At 36.7% G+C, this 19,692-nt stretch overlaps 2 protein-coding genes across 3 annotated transcripts in view; both read left to right on the top strand.

Moving 5' to 3' along the window:
- The window catches only part of LOC107036326, a 38,819-nt gene extending 26,494 nt beyond the window's left edge, over positions 1-12,325 (top strand). Inside the window, exons 4-9 of one of the 2 annotated variants that reach the window (XM_015254240.2) lie at positions 3,975-4,268; positions 5,289-5,406; positions 6,469-6,621; positions 7,623-7,961; positions 8,658-9,108; positions 10,178-12,325. In XM_015254240.2, the coding sequence (XP_015109726.1) occupies positions 3,975-4,268; positions 5,289-5,406; positions 6,469-6,621; positions 7,623-7,961; positions 8,658-9,108; positions 10,178-10,382 (1,560 nt within the window). In that variant the 3' untranslated portion in view covers positions 10,383-12,325. The remainder of the gene's footprint in view (positions 1-3,974; positions 4,269-5,288; positions 5,407-6,468; positions 6,622-7,622; positions 7,962-8,657; positions 9,109-10,177) is intronic. The other variant, XM_015254242.2, reaches the window with a different exon arrangement.
- A 642-nt stretch (positions 12,326-12,967) lies between these two features.
- Positions 12,968-19,399, top strand: LOC107036327 (major facilitator superfamily domain-containing protein 1). Its single transcript, XM_015254243.1, has 5 exons — positions 12,968-13,954; positions 15,099-15,515; positions 16,234-16,658; positions 17,510-17,748; positions 18,256-19,399. Exons 1-5 carry the CDS (start codon positions 13,536-13,538, stop codon positions 18,298-18,300), a joined length of 1,545 nt encoding a protein of 514 aa, XP_015109729.1. The 5' UTR covers positions 12,968-13,535; the 3' UTR covers positions 18,301-19,399.
- Positions 19,400-19,692: the final 293 nt, after the last annotated feature.

Genomic DNA, 19,692 nt, shown 5'->3' on the forward strand with positions numbered 1-19,692 from the left:
CCCCCGGCCCCCGTTTTTCCTCCTATTCCCCCTCAGTTCCCTCGCAAACACGTGGCCTTTTTCATTCAGTAAAAGGAAATCCCGTACGTGGGATTGTACGAAGGATAGTAGGTAAAAGAAAGTGGTAGAGAAAACGAAGGAGACGTCTCCCCCCTCTCTCTCTCCCTCGCCCCGTTACATTATCAACTCCGTTATAACGCCGTATTCGTAATACTCAAGTACTCCACAGTTACCTCTATCCTCCTCCAATGGACACTGGTATGTGCGAGTATTCCGAGTATTTCCCTCGCAAGATGAGTAAAAAAACGAGTCATCCTCCTTCGGGCAACATCTTCCTCCCCACAGCCACCCCCCCGGACACTTGCCTCTTTCGCCTCCTCTGGATCCGACCTTCCGATCCACTGTCGGTCTTTTCACGGGATTTACACCTGTTGGACTTGCCATTTGCGACCTCTTCCTATTTTTCTTCTCGTCCTTCCCCTTCGCCTTGATCTTCAGAGGAAGACGCGTCAAGGTCCTCGGACTCTCCTCTCCTTCTCCTCCTCCTCCGCCCCCCCAGGACCACAGGATTCATAACATTTTCACAGGATTTCGGGGAAATTGAATGTCAATACATCGGGTAATGTCAGTCTGCATTAATAATTGCTAGGGCGATGCCCTTGAACCCTAAGTATTGATTGGTGAGGTTGGGATTCTGGTGGGTTTTCCCCTCCTCGGCTCAGCCGTCTGGCCGCTTCCTCTCTATCCCACCGTCTATACACGTACACAGATACTGTCTTTATCGTTCTAACAAACGCGTTATTTCTCGTGCTCTCTCGTCCTGGAGTACAGTCGTCGGCGAGCCCATCCTGCATTTCACCAATCCCTCGTACCCTCGGTGTCCCGGCGAATTTTCGTTACTCCCTTCCGCCGAGTGGACACTAATCAATTTTTTTGCGGGGATGTGTCTGTGATTTTTAGGGGCACTCTTTCGACAGCGACGTCTATCGGGAATTTGGAAGAGTTGAGATTTTTATAGAATATTCGGGGTCATTGTTGGGGCTTTTATTAAAGAAATCATAAGGGGGTGTATTCTTGGTGCAGCAGTTGGACTCATCGTGGACACGTCGGGGGGGTTATTCTGTTGCCGGTGCGGCGATGGGTCCTTGTCTTGCGAAGTTGATTGAGTTTTTTAGAAAATGTGCGAGTGTTCTCGACAATCGGCGAATTTTTTAGGATTTTTTATAAAACCGGCGAATGTTCTCGTATTTTTTAAAAACCGGTGAATTTCCTAGAAAATCGTAGAATTTCCTCGAATTGTCCAACAAAATCTAGAATTTTCTAGAATTCTGATAGATGGCACTGGCCCTTAGGGGTAACTTCGCGAATGACACGCCAGCATGAAATTGAAGAAGTCTGCCCGTTAATAATCTTGAATAATCTTGAGAATTCGAGTAAAGAGAAAGGTCTTGCATACTGCAATCAACGTAGAAATTTCTAAAAAATTCTAGAACATTCTGAAAAATTCTTAAACCTTCTGGGGGATATTAAAAATTTAGTGAAAATTCGGAGCTTCTCCACAGAATAATGATCACGTCAAATTACGGTTGTATTAAAGATACATCCACCTGCAGATTTTTTTTCATATGATGTTAAAACTAGCGACTAGTTAAAACGCAGGACTAGTTCAATATTCACCAGTGGAAAATTCGATTCAGGAGATCTTTAAGAGTTTATGGGTCAAACAATTATACTGAACAGCATTGAAATGGGAATTCCTCGAGCTAATTGAATTTTCAATGAAATCACGAACATTTAGGGCCGAAATACGCTGAATTTTCACTTAACTGAAAATTCAACAATATTGAAATTTCGTCGAACTAAAATGTGATGAAAACTTCCAAAAAATGTACCGGAAATATCAGTCAGAAATTTATAACAGTGTACTGTTGGAAAATTACTCTTGAAATTTCAGGTAAAAAATCTTGAAATTTTTAACAAGGAATAATTTGCATAGAATTTCCGTTGATCTTGTTATTGATAAATCAGTCAATGTTCTTGAATATCCAATGAAATTTGCTTTCTCAAGTTCACACAACAATGGAAATGACTGAAAATTCAGGCAACTTTTCTTCTTAATTTTCAATCTGTTGTTTAATTTTCGCGATAGATTTGAAAATCCAAATTGCCCTTGAAAATTCCATAATAATTCATAATGAAAAACTCAATTTTATCGAATTTCCAAGATGAATCAGGAACTCCATGAGCAATTTAGTCAGAAATTGAATTCAAGTTCAGAATATTGACAATTCAAAAGCATCTGTTCCTTAAATTTCAAAAAATTCCTAACCCACGGAGAGAAATATTCAATCAAAATTAAGTATCTTTTCCGTACCTTCGGAGTGAAATGTGATTGTCGGAAATTTTGCGGAGCTGTCACGGAATTTTTCCAGAGTGTTCCGCAATTTTTATCTGAATCTCCTGTAAAACATTACGATAGCATCACTCAAATTTTCTGAGTCGATTCCACAATCGGTGAGCGAATTGTGAGTTTCGTAAAAAGCAAATTTCTTCAGGTGCAGATCAGTTTCCTCATCCCTTTAAAATATTAAACCCCCTTAGCCTCACCTGAATCGAACGTTCCGCTAGTTTCAGCTTAATTTTTCCCACCTAATCTCGTCACTCGTATCATTTGATTTGCAATGACTTTCGCGGGAGCAAATGGGAGGGTGAAAATCCGGGGGATTTATCACGAATGAATTTCAAGGGTGGCGATGGACGAATGAGAGTAGCCGTGGACGTTAGTAGGCATAACAATCGAGATGGGGAACTGGGAAAAAGGTAGGACCAGACTGGAGGGGTGGTCGATACGGCCCTGGGGTCGCGACAGCTCCCTCCCCCTCCTCATTCTTCCTGCGGGCGTTTTTGCCTTCTCCGCCGCTGGCTGCGACACCCCCTTGGACGTCACTGTCGCTGCTGTGTGGTAGTCCCCACAGTATTTCCCTCCTCAAAGCCACCCTTCCACCCCCGCCGCCCCCGCCGCCTCCTCATTTCACCTCTCTTCGGTAGTCCGCGTAATCGCACCAGCCCCTGGGTTGATTAAAGAACAGAGGAAATCGCCGGCCAGCCGGAGCACAGGGAGTTGAATCCCTCTCCGATTTAATTTTCTCTTTTTTTCTTACGTTTACGAATTCTTTTTGGGGTCGGAGGGGAGGGAATTGAAGGGGGGAATAGAAAATGGTGACTCAAATGATGATGACGAGCTGGGGGTTTTTATTTTTGGAAGACTGATAGGATTGATTTCATTGCAAAATGCCCGGAAACTTGGGATCTAATGTGACTCAAATGAAAGCTCTGATGTTCGAGTACAAAAAAAGAAGTATTTCACTCTCGAAAAAATTGTCAAAGTCCTTGGATATCCTTAACTGTTATCAAAGTGATAAAAATTGTTATTAAAATTAAAATTCATGCACAATGCCAATGTAATTTTAAACATCCTGTGTGAATTCCGGATTCGCGTCATCAAAAACTTTCTATTTTTTTTTCAGGGTTTAAAAATGTGTTCTAATGGTTCAATATCAAAATTCCAATTCAGACCTGTAAAGTTTAAACAATAAAATCACTGTAAAATCGCCGTAAACTTGGGGTCGAATGAAAGCTCTGATGTTCGACTACAAAAAAATAAAACTATTTCACTCTCGAAAATGTTATTAAAGTGATAAAAATTGCTATTAAAATTAAAATTCATGCATAATCCTAATCTAATTTTGAACATTCTGTGTGAATTCCGCTCTAATGTCATCATTTTTGAACGAACTATCTCAAGACCTGGTCTCCAAAAATTGTAATCCCCACATTCTAATTTCTGTACACAAAGTCTCAATGCAAGACATGAAATCTGTCGAAGAATTAAGAAACTCAATTGTGTGCATTGGTAATTTTGCCATTAAAATGCAGTCTCGGTGTTAACGTGCCCCATTAATTGCATATTCCAGTCTCTGCTAAAAACGGCTGATCAATTGAAGATCAAGGGCCTCTGTGAGGTGCCTGAGAGCAAAGAGGGATCGGCATCAGTCAGTCTGAGTTCACCACCCCGAGAGCCTGGTACACCACGATTAAACTACACCAAGTTGAAGAGACATCATCCCAAGTACAAAAGAGCGAGAACATCGTTTGAGGCGATAACAGGGAGTTCAGACTCAAGGCACTACGACAAGTACAAAGACGAGGATAACGAGGGTGGTAGTGGGGCCACTGATTTTAGCTTTGGACGGGAAAATAATAAAGAGGTGAGGGATTATGAGTATTTGGATTGGAGTTGTTGAATGATTTCGGTGGATTCCGGCGTCAGTTGTTAAGGAGGATAAGTCAACTCGGAATTCAGGGCGCATTCTTACACTGAGTGAACAAACAAACACGTTGTCAAACAAGTCTTGTTTGGGCCAACAAAATTGCTAGTTGAAAATTGCCAAAAAAGAATTTGTTTGGTTCGAATTTGAAAGCCTCAAACATGAATAATTGTTCTGCTTTCGATAGCACCGAAATACATATTTGGCTCAAGAGACGGATAACTAAGATTTTTCGGGAGAAAAATACGTATGGGAGTATCGAATAACGAAGGAGTAGTGCTAGAAATGACATTTCTTGCGTGTAGAGAGAATGCAATTTTTTTTTAACTACTAAATCTATTTCTGCGACAAAAATTTTTCACTCCGGCGCACTCTCTGCATGTTTGGCACAAAAAAATCCTTTTCAATAATTTTCAAAGAAGTATTTTCTTGACACAAGTAAGACTTGTTTGAGAACTTTGTTGTTTTTCTCTCAGTGTAGAGATGAAAACATTTGAAGTGAGGGAGAATGCAAAATTATTGTGATGACTTTTGAAGGAAATATTTTTACGAATATTTAACTAGGTTTTTGTCGAATTCTTGTGACAAATCGGAGTTTTAATTTTTTGCGAGACAATTTTCAACGAATTCGCAGAATTTCTCGGGGATTTTTGCATTTCTTTGCAGAAGTTTTTGATAAATTACAGTTTCATCTTTATGAATCTAATGAAGATGTCAACATTCTCATAGGAACTCTTCTACCGAACCCGTTTTCTTCTGCAAAATAAAATCCTTGGGAGAATTTTATCCGCCTTGTACTCCAAAATATGATACTTGATCTCAAAATCGACTCGTCCCCCTCCGCCCTTGAATTCCCGATCCCCAAAACCCGTGATTAACGATATTGGCGCAAATTTCGCGTCGCTCTCCCGTGCACATAGAAGCCCAAAGTTAAATTTGTACCGGATGTTGGGTCCGTAGAATCACCGAGGTGACTGGCAGACAACGACGGAGGATGAGGAGTGTGGCGTTGAGGCAGTAGTCCTGGAATCCTGCCAACGAGACATCAACAACGGTAACGGAACAAACAACAATAACGGTAAGCCAATCTGTGAGCCGAGAATTTCGCCCCACACCTGAGTCTCTCAACCCTCACGCTGTCCATCCGATGGATCACATAGCTTTTGCATGAGGGAAATTGATACGTGAGGGTTTACACCCGGAGAAATGATGCATTCGAGTCGAGCAAAATTTTTTATTTGAAATTTTTGGTTCATTTTAATGAGAATGTTTTCATTTGTGGAATAAACTGTTCATTCATTGCGAATGAGGCATTATGACGTATTGATAAATTCATTTTTTAATTGATTAATTATTTATTTAATGTGAATGCAATTAATTAACGCGTTAAAAAAACCTCATTCAGTTGATTGAAATAAATTATTTTTCTGAGAATGAGAGAAATTGATACGTGAGGGTTTACACCCGGAGAAATGACGCATTTGAATCCAACAACATTCTTTAGTTAACAATTTTCTGTTCATTTGAATGCGAATGTTTTCATTAAGAGTTGTTTTAATTTAATGTTTAATTTAGAATGTTGGAATAAATGCAGAGACAGCCATCAATCTTCCGATTCTTCAATATTAAAATAATTTCCGAATTACATTGATCAAGGTTTAAACATACTAATCTAAATTTAAAAATATGGAACGATAAATTTTCTGTTAAGTAGATAATACTAAATTTCTTATAAGGGATTTCTGATTATCCAAATAATCGTCAATCTTCCCAACTCAATTACTGATTAATGAATAATTCGAAATTTCACTCTTTAAATTGATGATTACTTCCATAATTAAAATTTAAGAGTGATATTAACTAATTAACCACTTGATGACTTCACAGTAATTATAATTTATGGATATAGCTATCGCTAAATAAATGATTCATTCACTGCAAATGAATAAAAATTCCCACGAAAAGTTCAAGTTTGAATGAAAATTTTATTGAGACTATTGCGTTAAAAAACAATAATGGGTTGAAAAAAATTGTATTCAGTTAATTCGAATGAATTTTTCTCTGGGTATGCTCGGATGTGGGGCGATTTACGACATTCGTTGGACATCCGGAACAGACGTTTTTCACTTTGAATAAAAAGGTGATATGTTTTGTCACACAGGACTAGGACACTATGGCCATCATCCGGATCCAGGGGATGTCGATTTGCCCCCGGAAACGCAACCAACACCACCCAGTGCCACCCTGGTGGGCACGACTGTCACGCATCTGCGAGACTCAGATCATGTCACAGGTAAAATGAGGATTGAAAATACCACAATTGTTATTTCGGCCAATTATCCCTGATAACATCATTTTTTTCGGATTTACACTCGTCGAATGATATTATTTGTCCAAAATATTAGCAACGAAACGGAAACAAATTGAGACGATCCTGACAATTGAACACTATAATTTAACATTCAGTAGAATTTCAATTCTCATTGCCATGTGTATCTGAAGATTTAACTTTTACTGAACATTCCAGAAATCAACTGGTTCATCAATAAAAAAAATAGAAACTCTAAGTAAATTAATCGTTGCTAAAAATTTCCAAATGAATTTTCAAACACTGTTATTAGTTGAATTATATTTTCACAACAGACTTAGTATATTGAGAATTCAGAGCGATAGTTGCCTGAATTTCTACAATTTCCATAATCACATGTCCCTGAAGATTGAGCTTTTATTGAATATTCTAGAAATGAAGAGCCATCAATAAAAAAATATATTCACACTACAGATAAATTAGTCCAAACGGTGTTATCACATCAATAATATCTTCACAATAGTTTCAATAGATTGAGAATTCAGAGCAATAATTGTCTGAATCTCCCCATAAATTGCTCATTCTTAAAAATTTGAAGATATATTTATAAACTGTGTCGACACTCGAATTACATTTTCACAACAGGTGAAGTGCACTCCCCACCCAGACTAGTTTCCCCACAATGAAAACACTCGAGATAATTCCCCGATAAAAATTCCACAAATAAACTCTTCCCAATTGAGAAGACTCTCGTGAAGGAATGAATAATTGATCCGCAACACTACATTCATCTGCACGCGACTCTAAAAAATCCACCAATAAACGAATAATTGAGAAAGACGTGAAAACTAAGTACGTTAATAAAGCTCAACAGCACACGATTAGATTTGCCAGTGGCCCATTGTGCCATGCCCACGCAGTATCATTTATTACACTGACAGTATCAGACTTGCTGAAACAATACACACAAACTGTTTACATTGCAGATATTCAGAACTGCGACAGTGTTAAGATAAAGTTTGAAACCCTCCATACGATGGACTCGTCAGACACAATTGACATAGACAGCCACATGTCGGATCGTGCCAGTGTCAGTTCGAAGCATGGTGCTGAGAGTGACAATATGATGATGATAACACCCGAGCTTTTGGGCCTAATGCCGTCGGGGAGTTCTGTGCACTCGGACTCGGGGGAGAATAATTCTAGGGGACATTCTGGGGGCTCGGGACATTATCATGGCACTTCCAAGTCGTGGACGCAGGAGGATATGGATGCTGCACTTGAGGCACTTAGAAATCATGACATGAGTTTAACTAAAGCTTCTGGTGAGTTTCATAATTGATAGATATATTTATGGAAAACTGCAAGGAGTGGAATTTTTTTTGCGGAATTTGAGAAATCAAAATAGACTGTATGTACAGAATGTCTATTTCAATTTGAACTAGTGGATTGGACTGTTGGTCGCTCGCTGCGCTCGCTCCCATTGCGGGTGGGTTGGTAGCGGATGTATTCATGTGGGTCTGACCCGTCGGACGGGTCGCACCAACAACTTCCCGATATTATTATTCCTTCCATTTTGACTAAAAGAATCCTTTTCAACTCTCAATACTCTGTTTATTTGTTCATGAGAAACCCTTGTCTGTGTTCGTTGCTTTTTTGTCATTTTGAAATTTTCTTTCCGGGAAAACTCAAAAATCACTAAACAGATATCAGCCAAAATCTAATCCGCTCTAATTTGAATGAAAACCTATCGATTGAAAAAAAAAAGTCAAATCGTACAATTCGTTCACGAGAAATCGTTAACCAAAATTTTGACCACGTACATACCTAGTAACACACACACACAGACAGACATTTTGTTTAAAATTGTCTAGGAACATCGAAAAGACCTTGAAAGATGGAGATTTGATGAAAAATCGATTTTTGATTTTCGGGGCCATTACAATAACTTCCCTGTCGGGAAGTTAATAATTATTAACCGATCTAACATTTTCGATTCAATTATTGTTAACGCTCTCCAGCGACATTTGGAATTCCCTCAACGACGTTATGGCAGCGAGCCCACCGTCTGGGCATAGACACACCAAAAAAAGATGGCCCAACAAAATCATGGAGCGATGAGAGTCTGAACAATGCCCTTGAGGCCCTGAGAACCGGCACGATATCAGCGAATAAAGCATCAAAGGCATTTGGAATACCGTCCAGTACATTGTACAAAATAGCCAGAAGGGAGGGTATACGATTGGCAGCGCCATTCAACGCGAGCCCGACAACCTGGTCACCAGCGGATCTTGACAGAGCACTGGAGGCCATCAGATCCGGCCAGACATCGGTTCAGAGGGCCTCCACCGAGTTTGGCATACCCACGGGGACGCTATACGGTAGATGTAAGCGTGAGGGCATTGAATTGAGTAGGAGCAATCCAACTCCCTGGAGCGAGGACGCCATGACTGAGGCGCTGGAGGCTGTTCGGTTAGTTTCATTTCCATTTTTATTTTTTTTATTCTTTTTGCTCTTCGTTACATTAGAATTTAGATGAGTCCAATTGGTTTGTGAATGCCTGGGAGAGGAATGAATCAGTGTTGGGGGGATGTGGGGTAATTAAAGATGAGAACTAGTGGGTTTTGATGAGTATCTTGGAGTTTGAGAGGAATTTTCCATAAATATTGCATGATTTTTTGCAAAAAATTTGATGTTTGATTCATTTTGGCTATAGTTGAATCACACTATTAGGAAAAAATTGAAATTTCATTGGTTGTTGACTAGTAATTTTCAGGTGAGGGGTATTGAAGGAGAAAAAATTATGAAATTTACAGTTTCCAGTGATTTTCCCATAGTTTTTTTCAATTTTCAACAATGAAATTCCTTAGAATTTCAGCACAACTGAACCTATTTCAGCCGAAAATTTGTAACAGTACACTTGTTATAAAAATAAATCTCTTGAGTTAAATTCAACATTTGTCAATTATGAATTTAACTAAAACATCGAGATTTCAATGAAAAAAAGGGAATGGAAGATTAAATATCTCTCGACAACGTTCAGAAGTGATAAAATTTCTCGTCAGAAATGTTTCTAGACCCAATTAAATATCTCCCAAAGTGAAAAAAAAAAACGAGAACTTTGACTCTTATTCATTATTCACATTTTTTAAAGTAACCAGATGAGTAATTTCAAGAGAAAATGTCAACAAATTTTTTTTGAAGCTGAATAAATTTCTAAAAAAGAGTCTCTTGACATTTTCCACTAGAATTACACATTATCCACATAACTTCATATTTAAAAAGTTGTGAAATAGTGCATTTCCTTATAAACAAGTTATTCCGTTAAAAAAAATGTCAGCCTTTTATTTAAACTAAATGAGTTTTAAAAAATGTCATGATATTTTCGCACAAAATCCAAATCCTCAACACAATGTAAAAACTATATTTTTTCTTTTATGTTTCAACAATCTCTAATTAATCTGCATTTTTACATCTCATAGCTCCTCTTCCTAAAATGATAACTCAAATTAATGGAGTTGTTATTTTCATTGTTCTGCAGGCTGGGCCACATGAGCATCAATCAAGCAGCTATACATTACAATTTGCCGTACTCATCACTGTACGGACGCTTCAAGCGTGGAAAATACGAGGAGCCAGTGGTTAATGAAATGTCACAGGACGGTACAAGTCCACATTTCCATCAGAGTCCACACCAGAATCACTCATCACCACTTCCCGATCAAATGCCATACCAGGGCAGCTGAAATTTACCCCTCTATTAGGCTCTATATCATCAGGACCTAGATTAATGTGCATTCGATCTCAAAAACACTGTGAATGCACGTGTTCGAGGGGGGAATAATCATGTATTGCAGTATTAAAAGGATTGTAATAATACCGTGGAACGATGAGAATACACTTTTTCGTGGAGTGAGAATAACACTTCGGATTATTTATGTGGGGAGTGTACAGAGTGGACAGTGTATGTGAAATTTTGTATTTTAATCGGAATGTATTGGTTATTCGTGGGTGAGGTAGCACGGAGGGACGAGGATTTCTATTGATTAGATATAACACTTTCGTACTGATCCTTCGTCTGACGTGTTCTGGGGAGGTTAGAGCCAAACGTGTAAATTAACTTAGGAAAAAGTTTTTTTGGGGAGGAAAAACTGGAAGACCAGAGAAAATCGTGGGGAGATAACGTGAGGGAAGAATGGCCTCACGAGCTTTCAAATTCTCAATCGAACAAGTCGAAAATCTTCGAAGGAAAGATCATTTTCGATTTAATAGGAATTTTCTTGATATAGAATATTGTTAATTGGATGGAATATTTTTTATTTAACAGCAAAGTGCATTCTTGAATGGGAAATATTTCATTTTTTAATGAAATTCTGATTCAAGAGTTCTTTTTTTCTGTGACAAACGTGTAAATTAATTTGGAAGAAGTGTTTTCTTGGAAATGAAAAAACAAGAGAAACAGAAGAAATCATGGCGAATACGCGAGTGAAGAATAACTTTACGAGTTTTCAAATTTCAATCAAACAAGATAAAAATCTTCGAAGTAAAGATAATGTTCTCGATTGAATATTCTATAATAGTAATATTCTCAATATCAGAATCTTGCTGTTCTTATACTGTTGAGAAAATTGTTGATTGGATGAAATATTCTTAATTTAAGAATACAATTAATTCTTAAATGGGAAATATTTCATTTTTTAATGGCATCCTGATTCACGAATTCTTTTTTCCTGTGACAAACTGAGTAATACGTAATTCCAAGACTCAAACGTGTAAATTAATTTTGAAGAATTGTTTTTGTTGGCGACGAAAAAGCGAGAGAAACAGAAAAAAATGGCGAAAACGCGAGTGAAGAGTAACTTTACGAGTTTTCAAATTTCAATCAAACAAGACGAAAATCTTCGAAGGAAAGATAATGTTCTCGATTGAATATTCTATAATAGTAATATTCTCAATATCAGAATGTTGCTGTTCTTATATTATTGAGAATATCGTTAATTGGATGAAATATTCTTAATTTAAGAATACAATTAGTTCTTGAATGGGAGATATTTCGTTTTTCAATGGAATCCTGATTCAAGAATTATATTTTTCCGTGACAAATTGAGTAATACGTAATTCCAAGGGTAATGCGTGTACATACGCAATGATTAAAAGGACGAAAGATAACGAAGGCATAATTTTAGTGATTATAGTAAGGAAAAAAAAAGACGCCAGTTCATCTATGTTTATTACTACGTTTTGATTTTGTCTTCCAAAGTAATCTGTCATGGAATGACGTGCTTCATTTATATCACTATTTCTTAATTGTTTTAGTTGTTTTGTTTAATAAACGAGCATTTCAGTTTGGTTATTCTGAATGAACTGTTTAAAAGAGAATTATTACGTTCGCATCATTGGACTGAATAGGGTATCGCGTGGACAATGAGATGAAGATGATTACGAGGGATTTGTTAACATTTTTCCCTGTCTGTGGAACAAAAATTGATGATTTTGGATCTCTTGTCGCGGCTCAAGTGTCACTGTTGTATCAAATACATTAATGGTAAATTTATTAATTTATCATGCTCATTTTTTTATTATGAAGTAAGTTAAGAACTACATGATATACAAAGTATGGAAATTTATAAGAATATTAAATAAATGTACAGTTTATATATTTTAAATTAAACATGCCGAGATAAATTTACTTGTGGTTTTTTACCTTTCATAGATAGTCCAATAGTCATTTTAATTCACTTTTTTTTTAATTTTCAAAGTATTGACATTGAATTGCAACATCAATTAATCCTTTTGAATACATAAGAAAATTATTGCGATGAAAAAAATAGCAAATTTGACTCAAAAAATGTCAATTATCTTTTTAAAAATATTTGAACAACTGAGAATTACATCAAACTATTAATTTATCGTTTTCAATGCATAAAAAAATTATTCAGATGAAAAAAACTCCAAAGTTAAAACAAAAATGTAAATTCACTGCTTTAAAATATCGAAAGTATCCAGAATTACATTTCAAAAATTAATTCATTAAATTTTATACATAAAATCATCCCTTTAATTTAAAAAATTAAACAAATTAACGCAAGTGAAAATATTTAAACAATCAAGAATTGCCTGAAAATTCAATTCATAATTTTCCAATTCACGAAAAAAATGACGAAAAAATTGCAGAATTGACGAAAAACGAATCTAAATTTTCAAAAAAATGTTTATAATCCCATAGTCGATAAAATAGAGACCCCAAAATTGCAAATCCCACTAATTCCTACCCTATTCACCGAACATCCCAGCAAAAAGCCTTATCAACATTCCACAGAACAGACTTCCCCTCTGATTAACATAAAATTCCAATCCCCCCATATGTCAGCAGCTGGTCTCCCAGCACAATAACCACAATAGCCATCCCCTATTGAATGGTCTACCGAATAATAAAAACCCGTACTTGACTGGCTGTCTGCTCAGTGGCAGTGTGAATCACCAGATATCGTAGTTGTTGGCCCTCCCCTCTTATAGTGACAGTGACGTACGAAATGGAGTGAAAATCATCAGTTTCCGCGCTTTGTCCTGTCCCCATAAACTCAGTGGTGCTGTCATTCCCTCGACACTCTATTTACCCAAAAATTCCTGAATATCTGGTGAACCCGTGATAAACAGCAGATTAATTCCCACATTCCACTCCAAAAATACAATTTAAAGCGTAAAAAGTGTTCAATTGAAGAGTTTAAAGTTTCCTGAAACGTCTAAACAACAGCAAAATAATAAACAAGATCAACAAAGATCAGAATTCATTGTCAACACGAGATAATGACGTGAATTGGAGGCATGCAGGCTGTTGACAGATAACAAAGAACAATCATTCGAGGAAGTCCAAGTGAAAATAAGAACAGGGGGGCGTTATGGAGGGTGGCATAATAGAAACACCAGACACAACTCAGAGTGCATCGAGTTACGAGGAATTGTCGAACAATGGGTGTTGCAATCCAAAGGGCAAGCCCTGGAGATTCCTCGGACTTGCACTCATGTGTCTACTGGGCTTTGGCTCGTACTTTTGTTACGACAATCCTGCTGCCCTGCAGGATTACTTCAAAAATGACCTCGGCATGTCCACGAGTCAGTTTGTACTGCTGTACTCCATCTACTCGTGGCCAAATGTCGTTCTGTGTTTTATTGGAGGGTTTCTCTTGGACAGTGTCTTTGGCATTCGTCTCGGGACTATTATTTACATGGGACTGGCCCTTGCTGGACAACTGATATTCGCCACTGGGGCCATCTTCAATGCTTTCTGGACCATGATGATGGGGCGGTTGATATTTGGGTAAGGGGTTCATTTTTTGAGGGATTGGGGTGATGAGGAGTTTTTAGTTTCAGGGGGTTTTATAGTATTTTCAAAGTAATTCTCATTGTTTTTGAGATGGCTTATACGACCATTCGCTTTTTTAAATTTTTGAATTCAATTGCATAAGAAAATTTTGGAAATAATCCATACCTGGTTAATATCAGCCAAATTACATTTTTGGATAGCAATAATTTTTTGGATATTGATGTCTCATAAATACATAATGGAACTTGTTTATAAAGCGGTGTTAAAAATGAACTTTCAAAAAATTTCTCGTTTTTTGACATTTAATGGACGAATGCAGATTTTAATTGCGATAAAAATGTTGATTTTCACGTGAGACTCTGGGTTAAATCCTGACTTTGCAATATTTTATTTTTTAAAAAGCAGAACCATCATTAAATTGAGAAGAAAAAAAATAGAATTCCGGAGCTAATCGAGTTTTCTGCGAATTTTTTGTAGTTTTCAATAATTTTTAAATTTATCGTAACTATTTTGGTGACTATTATCATGTAATTTCTATTTTTTAAGCAGTGCATTTTCAATGGCACAATTCCTTAAAATTTCTGTGGAACTGGCATTTGATAAAATAATTTTTTATACTTGAATCAGAATTATCTATTGCCATTGTATTAACAATTTAATAGTAATTTTATGGAGCCCGAATTTAAATTGAATTTGGGGAGAAAAACTCATGACATTTCAGTTTCACTGAAAATTGAATGAAAATCCCAACTTTTTCGCAATTACTTCCATGAATTTCTGATGAAAACTAGATTAAGAAATTGAGTAGCAAATTACAATCAATTTTCAGTTAATTAAAAATTAAAAATATTAAAAAATTTGCCTGAATTTTCCTGACATATCCCCCCCGTCCCTGAGAAATTCAAAAATTCAATTCCAAAGTGATTATTTTTCAAATATCTCAAAAACTACCAAGTTTGGAGAAAAATGCCAAGCGATCATCTTTGAAGGGCATGAAATCCCCCAAAAAACATCCCACAATTCCCTCAGATTCTGCAATATTTATCAAGAGCCGATCTCCACCCGGCGTTTCCTCCCAATGTCGTTCTCACCACTTCGCTGCTCCCCAAACCATTCAAATTACTATTCTCGCCCTCAGAATTGGAGCAGAATCTCTCGCAGTAGCTCAAAACAGTTACGCAGTCCTCTGGTTCAAAGGAAAAGAATTGAACATGGTATTCGGCCTCCAGCTGTCCTTCGCAAGACTAGGCTCAACCGTAAACTTCCTCGTGATGGAGCCGATCTACGGTTACGTGGCTAAATCGTACTCAGGTGCCCAGTGCATCGGAGCTGTTCTCTTCCTGGCGTCTCTCACCTGCGTATTCTCGATGCTCTGCGCCGTGTCCCTGAGCCTCATGGACAGACGCACCGAGACTTTACTCCGTCGAGGTCACGGTGAAGAGAAAGAGGTCATCAGATTGACGGATGTCAAAAGTTTCAACGGAATCTTCTGGCTCATAGCTATTATCTGCATCGCCTACTACGTGGCTATCTTCCCCTTCATCGCGCTTGGGAAGTACGTATCACCCCGGCGTTTTCCCCAATTATAAATATCGATTGATAATTCATGATTCATTCTCTAATTTTATTGATTATTTTCGTTCTTACTTGCGCGAAGCCAATTGCAAGACAAAAATCAACTTTGTGAAACGTTTGACAATTACTTTTACTATTCTCTGATGAGACAAATTGGAACATAATCATGACATTTTTAATTTTACGGACAATTCAGTGAAAAGCCAATTTTTTTAGCACTGGGAGAAGGAGAATTCCGCAATCTACTTGAATTTTTAATAAACACGTTCATTCTCTAATTTTATCTATTTTTATTTTCATTTATTTATTTATTTCATTTCATTTAATTCCATTAGACCTCATAAAACTGACAATGAATTTTACTATTTTCTGATGAGACAAAATTTGAATTGTCTGCGAAATTATGAATTTTCAGATAAATGTTTCCAACAGTGCTTAATAGTTTGTGGGTAGTAAATCACTGAGATAAAATTCGAATCATAATTATCAATTGGGATTTCACGGACAATTTCATAATAGTTTCAAGGGGGCGAGATTAAATTCACTTTAGGGAGGAAAAAAAACCACGAAATTTCATATTCTACTCGAACTTGAATTTCCAATCAATTAAAAATTCAAGAATATATCTACCTGCATCTGAGTTCAATGATCTCTGTTAAATTAAATTGTGAAGTCTAAATAAATTATTCTCCTTTCAGAGTTTATTTCATGAGGAAATACGAGTTCGACGCAGCATCCGCCAACACAGTGAATTCATTAATTTACTCAATCTCAGCGATTGCTTCACCTGTCTTCGGTTATGCTGTGGACAGACTGGGGAAGAATGTCCTTTGGGTGTTCCTCAGTATCATAGGGACCATTGTGGCCCACGGACTGCTGGCCTTCACCTACGTCGACCCTTACGTTTGCATGATCACCATGGGGCTCTCTTACTCGATGCTGGCCAGCAGTTTGTGGCCCCTGATTGCTCTTGTCATTCCAGAGTATCAACTGGGGACTGCCTATGGCATTGCTCAGGCTGTTCAGAACCTAGGACTTGCTGTGGTATCGATCCTCGCTGGGATGATTGTCGACAGGGGAGGGTACCTCATGCTCGAGATGTTTTTCCTCGGCTGGCTCTGGGGTAAATATTTTCTTTTCATTGAAAATGAATATGATTGTTCGGGGTCCCCCCGGGGCCAGAGCTGCTGAAGAATTCGAGAGATATTTTTTTCTAGGGAATTTCATGGGAGAACATCTCTTGACATTTTTCTTCAACGCCGTCAGGTCTTTAATAGGAAATTTATTCAGTTTTTAGAATAAATGGAGCATTTTTTGTTCAGATGGATTTTTAGAGGAATTTGTCTACTTTTTTAGAGGATTTCATGAGCTATAAAAAACCTCTGTTAAAGATATTTAATCATTAAAATTTGGGAATTAAATTGCGCGAAAAATAAATAATTGAAATTGTCTAAACAATTTCTGGTTAAATTTTGAATATGAATAACTTTGTTGCAATTTCGAACAAAGAATTTTTATGGTGGCAAATTAATTGTTTATAATTTATTTCTAATAATTGCAATTTTTTTAACGAGTACCTCTCCCAAAATAATTAATCCAGACTTAATTTTACTTAACGTTTAATTAAATATCGTCGGAGAAGATAGAGCTTCAGAAAAATTTCCGTCAAAACGAAATCCGAAATAGATTTTCTCATTTTGCAAATATTTTCCAAGTGACGAAGTTTACAGAAATCAATTAAGAAACTTTTTCAAAAATTTCCTGGACCTCTTTTGGCATTTTTCCTCTGCTCATTAGTTTCTAAAATATTCAAATAATTATCTCTTCTCCAAAATAAATGATCTCTGTTGAGAAAAATTTGTCAATAGACTTTGTAAATAATTTTCCGGCCCCAAAAGAGTTCTTCCGGTATATTTTAACGTATCAGATCCACAGATACTTTACTTCATGCAATTCCATTGTTCTTATTTTCAGTATCTCTAGTTACAAGCGTGATAATATGGGTAAACGATATATCTAAAACGGGAGGCTATCTGAACATGACACCAAAACAACGAGAGATCTACGAGGCTAGTCGACCAACAGTAGACAGACTGGAGCGTGAAAAACTTCTATCAAACGAATCAACATCTGACTTATCCGCCGACGACTTGTTACAGCCCCAGTCCGACATAAGTATACGAAATCGCTATCTCTCCAGAATTGGAGCGACGGTAATTTGACTCATTTAACCCTAGTCCTAAATTTTAGTGGAACAGGACTTTTTGGCGTCGATTTTTTGGTCCCTATAGATTTTTCGGCGCTCTGTATCAATAACAAAATTTTCATCTTTCAAAAAAAAAATAAAAATTTCATTTTACATTTTTATTTTACTGAAAAGAATTATTATTCATGGATTTTCTCAATATTTTCCTCTATTAAATTCATTTTTTTTTTACATTCATCCAACACAATAGATAACAATAATTCAAGTCACGGTTTACTATCAATTTACAAATGTGGTCACGCTGACCCATTCTAGATTTCCAAATTCCGTAAAATTAATTTTTTTTCATCACCATGCGCGGTTCAATTATTAAATAAATGTTTTCATATGCGCCAAAATCACTACGTGCGCCAAACAAATCAGCGCCAAAAAACGTACCGAAATTTTAGATGAAAAGAGTGCACACTAACGAGTAGAATAATCATTTTGACGTAATAAATTTTACTTTGTTTAGCTCCCAGGGCCGGTTAAAGCCACTGCGTACAGAGCACTACGATGACCGGTCATTATTTAGGCCCATTAAATTGCATAATCCACTAATATCACGTGTATCGGACGATAATCGATATTGCTCACTGTGTCTTCCCCCCCTTGTCGCAGCATGGCATAATTAATCTGTGATACATTGATAGAATTAACGTTAATGTAAGAGCATAATATATCGACAATTTATTGACAGAGACGTTTTATCGTGTTTGAAGATACAGAAAACGATAATTGTTGATTAAACCCTGCTCCGTGTATTTTATCTAATTTTTTGGGTGTTTTAGCCTTTCTATCCTGGGGGATGAAACTGTTTTTACGCTGGAAAAGAATAGATCACCCCCAGAGGATAATTCACACCGAAGAAATGATAAATCAACCCAACAGTCGTGTTATTTCATTCTTGAGATTGTATACCTTAAGAAGAGATGAAATAAACTGGAGAACTGAGAGAAACAAAATATTGTCTCAAAGCAATTGGCTCAACCAAAAAAATTGCAAGTTTGAAAGTACAAGAAATTAATCCTTAAATTAAATAATAATGGAGATTTTGAAAGTATAACAAAATAATTATTGATGAACTTCTCTTCATATTTAGATATTTTCATCCTTGAAAGGAATTAAAGTAATTTATTAAATGTAAATACAATTGGGGTTTTAAATTCGAATAATTTTTTTTTGTAATTTTCAACTGGCGATTTTTTGGCCCAAGCAAGACTTGTTTGAGAACTTATTTATTTTTCAGAGTGCAGGCAAGGGTTAATTCACATTTAGTGTTTTTCGTGTGAATCTGTAATTATTCATAGAGAAATCTGAAGGTTGATGAAGGAGTAGTGACGCACAATAATTATTGAGGAATTATATTGAGTAATGATCAATTGATGCAGTGAGGAACTGGTGAAAGAGACTGAGTCAATCCCAGGGTCTCATCCGGGACTATTTCAGCCTGTTTCACCCCTTCGTAACTCACTACTAGCAAATAAATCAACAGATATGCATTTTATAAAGAATGAATCATAATAGAATTAGAAGTAAGACGAAGATTATGGGAAATTTGGTGGAGTGCAAGTGTGTACTGTAATTCTGTTTTATAATAAAACATCTGATCATTCCAATTTGATTGTTGATCGAATAAATGTTGTATCAAATTATTCTTTTATTCTGGAGATTATTCATGAGGTGAATTCCCTTTATTGAGGAGAAATGGAAGTGGCAAATCAGTCGCAAATCAGTGGCAAATAACGTTAAAAATGAAATAAAATAAGATAATTATAATCCGCAAATACATATGTCGCTAAATTCTCTTCAATAATATAAAAAATGTTAATGAACATTTTATTTTAACAATGGATCGAATGACCCCCGTCCTCCCTCCACCCCTTGACCCAACACGCGGTGAATTCCCCCT

The sequence above is a fragment of the Diachasma alloeum genome, unplaced genomic scaffold (genome assembly GCF_001412515.2).
Source record: "Diachasma alloeum isolate Michigan unplaced genomic scaffold, Dall2.0 Dall_scaffold_00208, whole genome shotgun sequence".
Classification (NCBI taxonomy): Eukaryota; Metazoa; Arthropoda; class Insecta; order Hymenoptera; family Braconidae; genus Diachasma; species Diachasma alloeum.

What these genes read in the sequence shown, in the direction of transcription:
- LOC107036327 (XM_015254243.1), top strand. Translation starts at nt 13,536, where the DNA reads ATGGAGGGTGGCATAATAGAAACACCAGACACAACTCAGAGTGCATCG. An exon ending in ATGGGGCGGTTGATATTTGG is followed by an intron (nt 13,955 to 15,098) that starts GTAAGGGGTTCA and finishes TCTCGCCCTCAG; the next exon opens with AATTGGAGCAGAATCTCTCG. An exon ending in CCCTTCATCGCGCTTGGGAA is followed by an intron (nt 15,516 to 16,233) that starts GTACGTATCACC and finishes TTCTCCTTTCAG; the next exon opens with AGTTTATTTCATGAGGAAAT.